This window comes from Phascolarctos cinereus, unplaced genomic scaffold (genome assembly GCF_003287225.1).
Source record: "Phascolarctos cinereus isolate Bilbo 61053 unplaced genomic scaffold, phaCin_HiC Scaffold_9;HRSCAF=440, whole genome shotgun sequence".
Classification (NCBI taxonomy): Eukaryota; Metazoa; Chordata; class Mammalia; order Diprotodontia; family Phascolarctidae; genus Phascolarctos; species Phascolarctos cinereus.
The window spans coordinates 206,089,482-206,102,859 of NW_027556402.1; the positions used below are offsets into that span (position 1 = coordinate 206,089,482).

Below are 13,378 nucleotides of genomic sequence, written 5' to 3' on the forward strand. Positions count from 1 at the left end.
AAACACTTTTGAGAATGGACAGGATGAAAGGAGAGAGAGAATAGTATAAATAGGGAGAAAAGGGGATGAAGGAAAATGCATAGTTAGTAATCATAACTGTGAAAAAATTACAGCAAGTTTATCTGATAAAGACCTCATTTCTCAAATGTACAGAAAACTGAGTCAAATTTCTAGAAAGAGCCATTTCTCAATTGATAAATGGTCAAAGGATATGAACAGGCAGTTTTCAGGCTTTAATCAAAGCTACTTATAGTTATATGAAAAATGCTCTAAATCACTATTGATTAGAGAAATGCAAATTGAAACAACTCTCAGCTACCACCCTACACCTATCAGATTGGCTAATACGACAGAAAAGTAAAATGATGAATGTTGGAGGGGATATGGAAAATTGAGACACTAATGCACTGTTGGTGAATTTGTATACTGATCCAACCATTTTGTACAGCAATTTGAAACTAGCACAAAGGGTTATAAAATCATGCATACCTTTGACTCTTTAATACCACTACTAAGTCTGTATCCCAAAGAGACAATAACAAAAAATGCAAAATCATACAGTAAAAACCACAGGGCTTATAGGAGCAATGGGATGAGGGGCTTAAAGTAATGGGATGAAAACTTAAAAGCTGTCAGTGACACACTGAAAAAAGATAGGAACCTAATAAAAACAGTAGCACATTTTCATACATGGTAAATGGTTAAGAAATACATAAATTCTACAATAAATAGTGGCCCCACCCCTGCTCGGCCTGGGCCTCAGACTGTACAAGCAAGTTAGGCAGGTGGAAACTAGGGTTTCCATGGCTGGAAGGGATAAGGGTAGGGGTGGTATGGTCCAGCCCTTTTCCACCAGCAGCTCCTACTGAACCAGACGACATACAATAAATACGGCTCTTTATCTTGACAAAGACCTGAAGTTTGCTTGTGGAAGGGGACATCTGAAGGTCTGTAGCTTTGTGAGTTACTGTGAAGTGGTGCAGCTTTCTGCCTATCAAAAATGTGGAGAAAAATCACATGGAAACAAACTCAAAATTCAAATTCAAAAAATTAAGTTTAAAATGTTGCCTAATAATAACTAGATGATGTAATGGATAGATTGCTGGGCCTGGAATCAGGAACACCCTGTTCAAATATGGCTACAGATGCTTGTATGACTTTGGACAAGCCACTTAATCTCTCTCAGCCTCAGTTCCTCAATTATAAAATGGAGATAATAATAGCACCTACCTCTCAAAACTGTTGTGAGGATAAAATGAGGTAATATATGTAAAATACTTAGCACAGTGCCTATCATATAGTAGGTACTATATATTCTTCCTTTCTCCTTTACCTTTCTCTATAATATGCCAATCTCACTGAACAATAGCTGTCAATGTTTCAATAATGGCCTGGAAGAAAAAATGATTCAAGGATCAGTACTGAGCTCTGCGCTATTTAATATTTTTATTGATGATTTGGATAAAGGTATAGTTGGTGTGCTCATTTAATGTACAGATGACACAATTAGGATACATACAATTGTGTCATTGAAGACCAGATGTCATGCTATGTACAGATGACACACTGGATGACAGAACATTAGAAGAGCTTGATAGGGTCACATGGCCAACAAGATGGAAGTCTAGTTATTTTCTCCAACCACCATAACTTCTCAAAATTCTTGAAAATAAGATTTATATGCAAGAGGCAAAGTATTTCCAGCTGTCATCAAAGGCTAAAACACTGAGAGTCCTAATAAGTTAACAACCTAATGAGTTAACAGCAAAGAAGACTAATTCCTAATAGCTCAGCACTGCCTCCACTACCAGCCCCAAGGTCTGGCAAAGCTGAAAAATACTACTGCTGTGGTCTCTGCCAGCATACCATACCCCCTTCCCTTACCCTCACTCTTCCATTATGTGGCAACAAACAGCAAAACTCAATTCTGTAACAGATACACTCCATGTGGAGAGGGAGGTAGTACAAGAAAGTAGAAGCATGCTCTGCTGCTATGTACTGTCAAACAAAGAACAAAAGGACAGAGGGAATGATTCTGGGAAGGATGCCAACATGTGGGAGGAGGCCTGAAGTAAAAGAGACTTGTATCCAGCTGAGGCCAATCTATCCCCCAGCAATTTGCTTACAACAGGGATAGAGGCTGATGAAAAGTGAATTCCCCAGCATGAGAGAAAACTTTGAGGTCCAGATCTTGGGTGATCCAACATCAAAGGGGAAAGAGTCAGAAAGCGAGTGATAGGGATAAGTGGGAGAAGGGAGGCTGAAATTACTGAAAATCTCAGGAAGAAGAAAATTCAGTTAAAACCTTTGAACATGAGCAGATAAATCAACTGGGGGGAAAAATGAATAACAGAAAGGAATCTGGTCTCCAGGACATCTACATAAGTCCAAACATATTTGAATAAGTATTGCAAGACAAAGGAAAATAAATCAATATATGATGAGAGGACCCAAGAGAATATGGAACCATAGCAGGATGTTCCTAAATGGTTCAACAGAGAAATTAAGAATCATGAAAGCAGAATTTATGGCCTGCATAAAGAATTGTCAGAATAGAAAAACTTGAATCTATAGTGTTGAGTCTTTCCAAAGAAACCAACTTGCTGGCAATAAAAACATACAAAAGTAAAGGGCATTCTGGAAGAAACAAAAAAGATCTTGACAGGCAACACCATTGGGCCAAATGAAATAAAGTCAAACTTTAAAAGGTTAAAGGTAAAATCTCCTTCAGATTCAAAGAATCAACTTCACAAATACAAGGGAGAGGAGATGTGGCTAGACAGCAATTTGTCTGAAAGAGATCTGTGAGTTTTACTGGACAGTAGGCTCAACATGAGCCATTAGTATGCTATGTTAGGCAAAAGAAAGAATGTAATCTTGGACTACATTAAGAGGCATAGATTCTAGGAATAATAAGGTAATCATCTCTCTGTCCTCTGCCCTAGTCAGACCACATTTGGAGTATTCTGTTCAGTTCAGTTCAGAAACCATAATTTAGGAAGGACATTGGTAAACTGGAGAGCATCTAGAGTATGGAAGCCAGAATGGTGAAGGGTCTTCAGTCCATATCATGTAAAGAATAATTGAACTTGGGATACTTAGCCTGGAGGAAAGAACACTGAGGGAAACATTATAGTTGTCTTCAAGGGCTGTCCCATGGAAAAGGAAGAAGACTTAATCTATTTTCTTCTGGAGAGAAGAATCAGTAACAATGAGTCAAAGTTGCAAAGAAGCAATTTTAAGTTTGATATCAGAAATATCTTCCTAGAAATTGCAGCTATCCATAAGTGAAATGAACACTCACAATAGGCAGTTCCTCATCCTTAGAGATGGTCTTCAATCACAGGCTGGATGGCCACTTGTTACTTAACGTTTTGGTAGGCATATCTTTTGGGATATAGGTTGGGTGAGACAGACACTGCAGTACCTTCCCCCTCAAAAACTGTGTGAATTTTATGACTGTTGCTGAGTGGGAAAAGATCTAGTTGCACCTTACTCGGCCATTAGGAAAAAGCATAGAAAGATTCTGTTCCTTTTACATTTGATCCAGGTGCATTGCATCCAGTAAGTTGTGGGTATTTGCTAAATTTCAATTGATTATTTGATAAAATATTCACCCATTCATTCAATAGATATTTGCTGAGTGGCTGTTATGAATAAGGTCATGTGCTAGGAAAAGTAAAACCTTTGCTACATTGATATCTAACCTTCTCTACATTCAGACTTTCTGAATTGCTCTGGACTTGGAAATAGCTCCATAAGCACCATCTCTTTGGAGGTAAAAGGGAGAGAAATAAGCATTTATATCGCACCTACTATGTGCCAGGCCCTATGCTAAGCACTTTATAAATATGATCTCATTTGATCCTCACAATAATCCTGCAAGGTAGGTGCTGTTATTATCTCCCAAACTCTCTGGCTACAAAGCAATACTCTTGGGCTTTAAAACACTTCAGAAAAGAGCATAGACTAAAAATTTACATCTCATAGGTTGGATAAACTTGGGGAAAAGAGAGCTAGGATTTGATAATGTGGATAGAAAATCAGAATTTTTTAAAATAAAGAATGGGGCTCCCTATGGCCCCCAGGTTAGAAGTACTTGGGCACTTGTGGGTCCGATCCCAAGAGTTTTGACCTGCTCCGTTTCTGACCTGGGCTGGTTCAAGCCTCCCTAGACAACCTGGTGGCTTCCCAATTTCAGAGGGTTCACAACATTGATGCCAAACAGTACAAACACCCAGTTAGCATAGTCCATAACAGCTCAGAATGCTCAAGGTCAAAAGATCCACCAGCCTTGGCCTTCTTGGCAGCAGAGATTACAGACATGTCTCCATGCCCGACAAAAGTCAGAATTTTCACAGTAAAGCCAAGAAGCATGAGAGATGTCAGTGGAGACAGAAAAGAGGAGTGAAAAATTAAGTCATTTCAAGCTGAGAGTGCCTTAGAAGTCATCCAGTCCAACATCACTTTACAAATGAACAACCTAAGACTCATGGCTTGTCCAAAGTTATGCAGGTAGCAAATAGCAAAGCTGGGATTTGAACATAGATCTTCTGACTCCAAGTCTAGTACTCTTTGCTAAACGATGTAAAATTCTTAAGCCAAACAGAAATCAGAGCCAAGGAGGAACAATGAGCAGCCAGAACTACAGTGTAGAGCAAGGGCGTCAAACTCTAGGCCTAAAACCAAGTGTGATCTGAATGAGACTACAACGTAATTGGGAAATGTTTAAAAATAAATAAATAAAAACACAATAAAACATAGAAAACCACAAATGAACATTATCTAAGTCAATATGCAGCAGAAAGGGATCTATTTCCATTTGTGTTTGATACCACTAGTGCAGAGGAGCAAACCTGAATTTTGCTGTTTACAAGTACTGTGAGTAACATAGACTATATAAAGTCATTCTCTAGCAACCCTAAGTCTTTTCCTCTGGTGGGAGGGGGAAAGGGAACAGAACATGGCATCATAAGTCTATGGAGTTTCCTGGGAGAGGTGGAAGCCTACTAGAGAGGAAGAGAGACTTGTTTGTAATCTAAGATGCTAATTTCTGTTTTGCATTTTCTGTCAAGTGACATAAAGCCTGTCCTATATTTGATGCCCTGATACCCTGAATGCTTGTGTGGTAACTGAGGATTCTTTCTTCTCTGTGGAGGAAAAAAGAGGAAAAAAGATCAGTACCAGTGATTAGAAATGATAAGCTGAAAACTTTCAGATCATATCAGGGATGAAAAACAGTCTAGCCAACTGTGCCTAAATACCACATGCCTCATCAAGCTAGTATGACTCATTTTCCTGGGGCTCCAAAAAAAGCTCTTTTACTATATAGCAATTTATTAAATTATTGAGCTCCTATGATATAAAAAAAGAGCACCTTCAAAATAAAGGAATGCCACTCCATACTTTACGTTATCAGAGACATTGAAGTGTTCCTTGAAGGGAAGAAAAAACACACACAAGTAAAGCTTCAATGGGAAATTTAAAAGATCTGCAATGGCAGAGGGGAAACTTGACTTTGTCAGAAGGTTGGAGGGGGAGGAACTTAGTTAACCTCATGCTCAATAGCTCATCTGAATGTCATTTTGATTGCCTAAAAAGTAGATTTAGTGCATAGAAATGTTTGATACAGAGAACACGGTAGGGACTTAGGAGATTCCTCTTGATTCCTTATGAATTATATGGCTGACGTTGAAGTCAGGAAGACTTGTAGTCACACTGGTAGCTGGGTCCCACCTCTGACACACACCAGCTGTGTGACCTGGACAAGTCACAACCTCTCAGTGATTTTGTCAACTGTCTAGATCTATAAATTGCAAAAAAGATTCTGACCTGCATTAGTAGAGAGACTTTCCTTAACAGGGAGTTGCTTATACTACTGAAATCACAAACCTGGTTGCTGTTCCTATCTGAGATGTAATAATTGGAACGCTTTCATAGCATCTTCAAATCACAGAATCAGAAGTGACCTTAAAGATCATCTAAGTCCATCTTCTCTATTTATAGATATAGAAACAGGGATGAAAAATTGCCGTGACTTGCCCAATACCAAAGACTGAGTGGTAGAGAACCTCCCATCCATGTGACTTTCTCCAAGATGGGATATTCAATCAGCAGCTTACAAACTTCCATTTGCATTGTGTTGTAGCTTTTCCAAATCACCTTAAGGATGACGTATCATCTCATTTAACCTTCAAAGCCACTATATTAGGTAAACACATCAGTTATTGTCCTCATTTTACAAAGAGAGAAACTGAGGCTCAGAGAACTTAGGTGATGGCTCTAGGTCACACAGAAAATAAGCAGCAGACACAGGGCTCTAACCTAACTCTGAGACAGAAAGACACAGAGAGAAATACTGAAAAAGATATAGAAACACAGAGACACTTAGAAACATAGAAGTGGTTATGGGAAGAATCCATTTTACATTTTTGTATAAGATGATTAACATTCTGATGGAGACAGCTCAGTGCTCAGAAGTATCAATCGATAAGGAAGGTGATCATCTCAGTATGGTGTAGTGGGCAAAGGTCTGGACTTGAAATGAGAAGAGACACGAAACAAATCTTGCCTGACACTTACGAACTTTGTGGACATGGGCAAGGCATTAGCTCCTTCGTCTGTAAAATGGAAATAATATTACCCATAGTACCTGTGTCTCAAAATTGTTGTGAGGCTAAAAAAGACATAACGTATATAAAATTGTTTTAAAATTTTAAAGCATTATATAAACGCCTTACTGTTATTATTAGACCTTTAATTAAAAAGTATTCATAAGAAACTAAAAGCCAAAGGAGAATTTGAGAAAATTTTTAAACAATGCAAATTAATTCTAAATAATTCAATTAGTTGTTTCCCTGCTTTATTCCTTGTCCTCAAAGTGTCAGCAGCGTGATGCATAAGATCATACAAAGCCATATAAGTTATATAAACCTACGTCATATAATACTTCTCCTTGGGTCCTTAAAAGATGGGTAGAATGTCAATGGGCCAAAATGGGAGAAAGGCATTCTAAGTATAAAGAATACTGTGATCAAAGGAATGGAGTGGGAAATAGTGAAATGTTTGGGGGGATAATCTGATTTGCAGTAGAGATTTCACAAGGAAGACTAGTGTAAGATAAGATGAGAAAGATGAGTTAGCACCTGACTGTGAAGGATTCAGTTAAGCAGGCTGAAGAGTTTGGTCTTTATTCAGCATAGGGCAATCAAAAGATCCTGGCTTTGGAGTCATAGGCTGTTTATACAAATCCCAGCCCTGTCACTGGCAACCCGTGTGACTTAGATAATTCTCTTAACTTCTCTAGGCCTCAGTTTCCTCATCTGTAAAATGTGAGGGGTTGGAGTAGATAACCACTAAGGTCCCTTTCCAGTACCAAATATATAATGCTATTCAGTACACATAAAGGGGCCAGTAATGGTTTGAACAAGGAAGGGACATCAGGAAGACCAATCTGGCTGATCTAAAATACGCACAGGGGAATAAGTATAGACACACAAGGACATACATGCACATGCTTATAGATGTATATGCAGACACACATATGGGGGACTGGATCTTTAGGCTACCTGGAGCATATCTAGGGCCAATTCTAACCCCCAAAAGAGAAGCAAGGCAAGCCACCAAACCACTCATCTACAAAATCTATGTGAGCTTGGTATGAGCTTGGCCTACTTTAAAAACTAACAAAAAGAGGAATGACATTTTTGTTTTTGTGGTCAATAAGCTGTACAAAACACAACAGAACTACTTCTAACATAATTGTTCTCAGAGGACACAAGCCAACTCTCTCATATAGAAAATGTCACATCAAGCAAGCCAGCACTATTTGGTTCCTAATGACTTAATGAGATTCACAGGGTGGATACATTCCAAGATGAAGACCCTGTATAGTCTCCCTTTTATTTATGTTTGCCACAATATAAAGCAAGCCAGGACATAAACCAAGGGTAAAATAATACCATCTCAGAATCAAAAGGGGGGGAAAGGCTACAGGCATAACAAATGCAGTTCTGCACTGAAATTACTTAATCAATGGTTTTAAGAGGCACTGCAAGGAACCACATTAAACTTAATGTCAGAAGACCCAAATTCTAGGATCTGAACCACTACCAACTACCCTACCATGATGTGAATTTGGGCGAGTCAGTTTCCTCTTTTGTAAAAGATAATAACATTATCACCTACCTTCTAAGACTGATATAAGAAAAACATTGTACAAATGCACATATATGTTGCAAAAAATATATTGATATATCATTTTATCTATGTGTGTGTGTGTTTTATTACAAGATAAATAGGGGCTATTAACTATTTAAAGCCTTTATAAATCACCTACAACATATAGGGTCATATGATATGGTCATGGTATAACTGAAAAGCAACTGAATATGGAATATGAGGATCTGGATTCAAATCTCAGCTCTTAAATTTATGACATGTGTGACCTTAGGCAAGTCATTTAACCTTTCTAGATTTCAGTTTCCTTATCTGTGAAATAAAAAGACTGTACTACCTTGTTTCTTAGGTCTCTTCCTACTTTAAATCTTATAACTTCTATATTAGATGCCAGAGGAGCTACAAAGATTAAATAATCCCCATTCTTGATCTATTACAATCTAATAAGAGTGATAGGACACATCTATGCCCCACAAAACTCTATTTTCTGCCAACTCAGAGGGCAGCTGAAGGGACCCAAGACATCCTGGGTTCCTGAAAGGTGATACCAGGAAAGATCAAAACTTAGAGAGTCTTTTTAAGCTAGAAAGCTTTTAAGCCAACAATAGATACACATTCTGTCATCTGAGAACCAACCCAGCTAAAGGCAGAAAAACTCTTCCCTAGAAAGTGCCTGAGTTAATTGAAATTGTTAGGCTACTGAAACTCATCACATCATTTAAATGATGGAGGGTAGTATTTTGGTAAAAGAAATACCCAGATGGATCAAGTCATGGATTCTTTATTAAAGCTCCATAAAGCTAGGGTAGGTCTCAATCCTTCAGGAGTGTGTCATTTCGGCTATGTAGGTACATCCTTCCACTGATGCAGATATCAACCTATGTATAATTTAGCAGATGCTCTGAGTTTGGCTGAAAAATCCATCCTTCTGCAGTAAGCCCACAAATGAAGCTCTCCAAGCATATTAGACACATCCTTGGGCACATAATGAACACATAACTTGTCACCAGACTTGAAGTCTTTCCAACCTGGATGGACTGGCCAGAGCTTGGGCTCTACTGGCACATATTTAAAGAAGTCAGAGCCTTTTTCACACCATAATGAGCCTCACTGGCCCAAAGGGGTAGACAAGACCTGACGGTAAACTGACCTTAGCCAAGAAGGTGAAGTAAGGTCAGCCAAAGACTAGCCCCAACATCCCTGCCAAGAGTCGAGAACAAAAGAAAAAGAAAAGATGGCAATAAGTCAAAGATATGTCCACCCTGGCATTGGCCACTTTCCTGATGATGTCCTCAGAGACTGTACTGCTCTTGCAGATGTCCTTACACACACACACCCCTCCACTCTTTGGTGGATTTACCACTAGCAAACAAACATAAATAAATGCAATACAAATTCATATATGAGTTTTAAAGTTTATACATAAACATATATAATTTATATATTTGTATATATTTATATTATATACATATGTATTTTATATAAGGGAAAGAACACTTCCAAATGAGGGAGCCAGGAAACCTCATAAAGGAGATGTCATTTGAGTAGAATTATTGGATGTCAGAGCTGAGTGGGATGTCAGATAATAACAGTACAGCACTTAAAGATTTGCAGTCTTTCCTCAACCTCCAGCAACCTGAAAGGTAGATAGTAGCATTATGATTACACCCATCCTCAAATGGGGAAACTGAGGTTCAGAAAGGTAAAATAATTTGCCCAAGGCCAGGACAGAAAGTATGGTATCCAGAATTCAAAAGCAGATATCTTTACTCCCAGTGTAGGGATTATTCTAGTGCATCAGGCTGCTAAGGTCAGATAGTTCTTTCCTCTCCTTTTACAGATGAGAAAACCCCAGCCCAAAGCATAAAATAAATTCCTTAGGGCCACTTGTTGGCAGAGCTAAAATTAGATCCCAGGTCTCCTGATTAGCAGATCTGTGTTCAAATACACTATGCTATTCCTTCTATACAAAGGCAAAAATTGCAAAATTGTGCCCTTTCTTCTTCTAAGCCAATTTTTTTTTAATTCAGTAAGTTTTCCATTCCTACTCTGACTTTGGGACTGTGGGATGGAAGGTAAATCCTGTTAGGAGATAAGGACCTACATTCCTGTAGCCCTAGAAGACAAATTGGCTAGCTCTCTCTGGCGCTTCAGCTGGGGTCTTCTGTGACAACCACCTTTCTGCTTTTTTCACCTTTTTTTTTCTGATGCGAGTTTTTATGTAACAGGCAAACAATTCACCTGCCAGACTTCTGTGGTTGTCTTGTCCTCAACTGCAGAGGGCGCAGTGAGGCTTCTAGGGCCAGAATTAGAGGGAAGAGGAGCCTGCGTCTCAGCCCGCGGAATTTCGGCCAGGCTCAGGATTGCTCCAACCTCCGACCCTCAGTCCCTCCAGTGGCTCGGATAACGTCGCATCTAAACACGCAGCTTAATGCGTCTTGGGATGAAAAAGGGAGGGCTAGGCAAGAGACCTTGCCTTTTAGTAGAATTCTCTCCTTAAAACTTTCTGCTACTGTGTTAGTGCATCCTTCCCAGGAGTGCCGGAGGATTAGTCTTTACTTGCCGAGCCCCTTTTTCCAGACATCTCTTTTAAGACTGGGGGGGGGGGTTCCTCCCCACCCGGAACTCTGCCCCCATCTGCCTAAGAGGCCGGCATTCCTCTCACTATTTGCAGCCCCTTCTCCCCTTTTCAAACCAAACACCTTTTCCGAAGCTGGTTTCTCCCCTCCCGGAATAGTACCTTCCTCCCACCATTCCCATTTTCTGGGACTGCCTGCTGGGCAGAGGAAAGGTAGACTCGGGCTAACTAGAGACCCAGATTGAGAGATGGGGCCAAAAAGGCGGCGGCGGGGGGGGAGGGGGGATCTTGATCTATCGGCTGCAGTCCCCCAATTCCCTCCAGGAAATGGGCTCCAGTTCTCACTCTTATCTTTGCTGGGACGCTAGATCTAACCAAGGGCCTGACAGGTGACTCCTCCTCCAGCCAGCTTTGCAGGCCTCGAAACTAAAGATTTCCACACAAGTAGGAAGCAAGGGACTCCCCCGCCGCGTACTTAAATCAATTCCACGGGCTTTACAGCTACAGGCTACAGGCACAGGTGGGGAAAGGTCCCAGGTGAACCTGCCAAAGGCCAGGTAGTTAGAATGGAAAAATACAAGCGCCCTCACCCGGGAAGTCACTGAAGCAGCAGCCGAAAGAAAACGTGCGGGGTTGGAATCCCAGCTTCTCCCCCTGGGGCTCCTAAGAGCCTACTCCAGCCCTGCCCTGCCCCGCCCCTGCCCAATCAAGCACACCTGCTCTGGGGTGGGGGGAGAGAGAGGGTAGGTCAGGGACAACCTCCAAGTCCAGGCCCTAACGACCCTTTGCTGCTTGTTCTCAAACCCTAGACTCAGTTCACCGGGAGCCCGCGACTGCAGAAGTAACGGAAGGCGAAAGAAAGCCGGGCTTTCCCCGAGCAGCCAGTGGGCTGCCCCGACGTCTCAGCTCACTCCAGCCGGAGCACCACGCCTGTGGAGAGATGGCAAAAAAAATGCCTTTGCCACTAACCCCCTACTGCCCCAGAGCAGACGCGGAAGCCCCTTCCGAGTTGGTAAAGTAGGAAAAGAAAGCAATAAAAGACCCTTTGCAGACGTTCCGGGCACTGGAGGAGAACCTTCAGAACTTCTCGGGCCGGCTCCCCGTCTCCCCCAAGCGGCCAGGAGCTACTGCCCAGAAGGAGGCTCGTGGCAGAGTGGCCGGGCTTGGGGTGACCTCAGCCCCGGCTCATAGACGACTTACCCCGGTAACTGTTGCCCGGCTTGTAAAATTCTGGGTCCCCTTCCACCCGGAGGCTGAACTCATTGTAGCCCTCTCGGCGGGTGCCTTGGGCGCGCAAGATGCGGCTGCAGTAGCCTTCGACTTGAGGACTTTGTCCAAGGTCTCATCTGGGAACGCCAGCACCGTGAGGGCCAGCGCCAGGGTGAGGAGCGCCCAAGGGAAGGATGAAGAAGAAAGTCCCATCTTCACCGGAGCTCCACAACTTTCTGCTCCTAGCCCTCGCCGCCGCTGTGGAAATGCCCCCTGAAGAAAGCCGGGCAGAGGGGAGGCGATTGCACAGGGCAGCGGCTCGTCAGCTCCAGTCTTGGAGGAAGGAGCTCCCCCGCCCCCAGGGAGCAGAGACCCCGAGAGGGGCGAGAAACTGTGAAAGCAGTGGAGAAGGGGGAGGAAAAGGAGGAAGAAACAAAGAGAGGAAGAGAGCAAGCGAGCCAGCGAGGGAATGTTCCCTGCTCTCTAATCAGCTGCCGCCGGCTTGAGTTAGCGGAGGGGGGAGGGAGGCGGAGGCAGGAGGGCTGATTTTGCCCAGATCCCCCAGTGAAGCGCTGTTTTCTTTCAGAGCTAGTGATTAGCAGTTGTAATGTTTACTCTGCCCGGCGGTATTCCCAAGGTTTGGCGAAATAACAGAGCGCAGGAAGACGCTGCTGCCGCTGCTGCCTCCGCTGCCTGTCTCCTAGACATCCAGTCAGGCTCAAGCCACGCTCACCATGTAAGCTAGGCTGACAGCATCGAAATTCATCCCTCGCCTTCCGGCCAAAGTCTGGTCACTGTGCGCCAACTGGACGGGATAGAGGGGGAGGAGGAGGGAGGAGAGGCCAGAATTTTAAAAGGTGTTAGGGGGCAGGGTGGTTGTTGTTCTGGTCGTTTTAAAAGTTCAAAGAAGGGCCTGCGTTTCTTCGTAGTTGTGGGTAATTATTATCTTTAGATTCCCTCTCTCTTTTCCTTCCTCAATACCCCACCCTCCAGCCAAATACTGATGGGGCCAGGATGCCGGGCTGTTGGGGCGGATTCCTTGCTTCGGGGAGGGGTGAGGAGCGGCTTTAACTTTGACGCTGCCTTGCCAGGGCCTTTTGCTGAAGAAGCATGGAGAGCTGGGCCAATGGCTGGAGAGGTGCCAGTTAACGGGACGCTAAGCATCAGGAGGAAGGAGATTGATCTCTTTCCTCCCATTTCCCTAAATAGAGGAACCTGGTGGATCAACACTAAGAGCGGCATTCATATGGTCCTAAAGATCTGCAAAAGTACTTTTGTTTTTTTCATACTTGATGCAAACTTGGCCCAAGGTTGGCATGGTTAATAAGTGTGGTAACCAGGATTTGGACTCGGGTCCGAACCAGCACCCTTGCCGCTGCATCATGCTGCAGTCCCCTAACTCGAATCTTACCA

At 42.5% G+C, this 13,378-nt stretch overlaps 1 protein-coding gene across 1 annotated transcript in view; it reads right to left on the bottom strand.

Moving 5' to 3' along the window:
* Positions 1 to 13,047, bottom strand: part of SPON1 (spondin 1) — a 385,860-nt gene extending 372,813 nt beyond the window's left edge. Inside the window, 2 exon segments of the mRNA XM_021005269.2 lie at positions 11,957 to 12,085; positions 12,088 to 13,047. Of these exon segments, the coding sequence (XP_020860928.1) occupies positions 11,957 to 12,085; positions 12,088 to 12,178 (220 nt within the window). The 5' untranslated portion in view covers positions 12,179 to 13,047.
* Between the last annotated feature and the right edge of the window lie 331 nt (positions 13,048 to 13,378).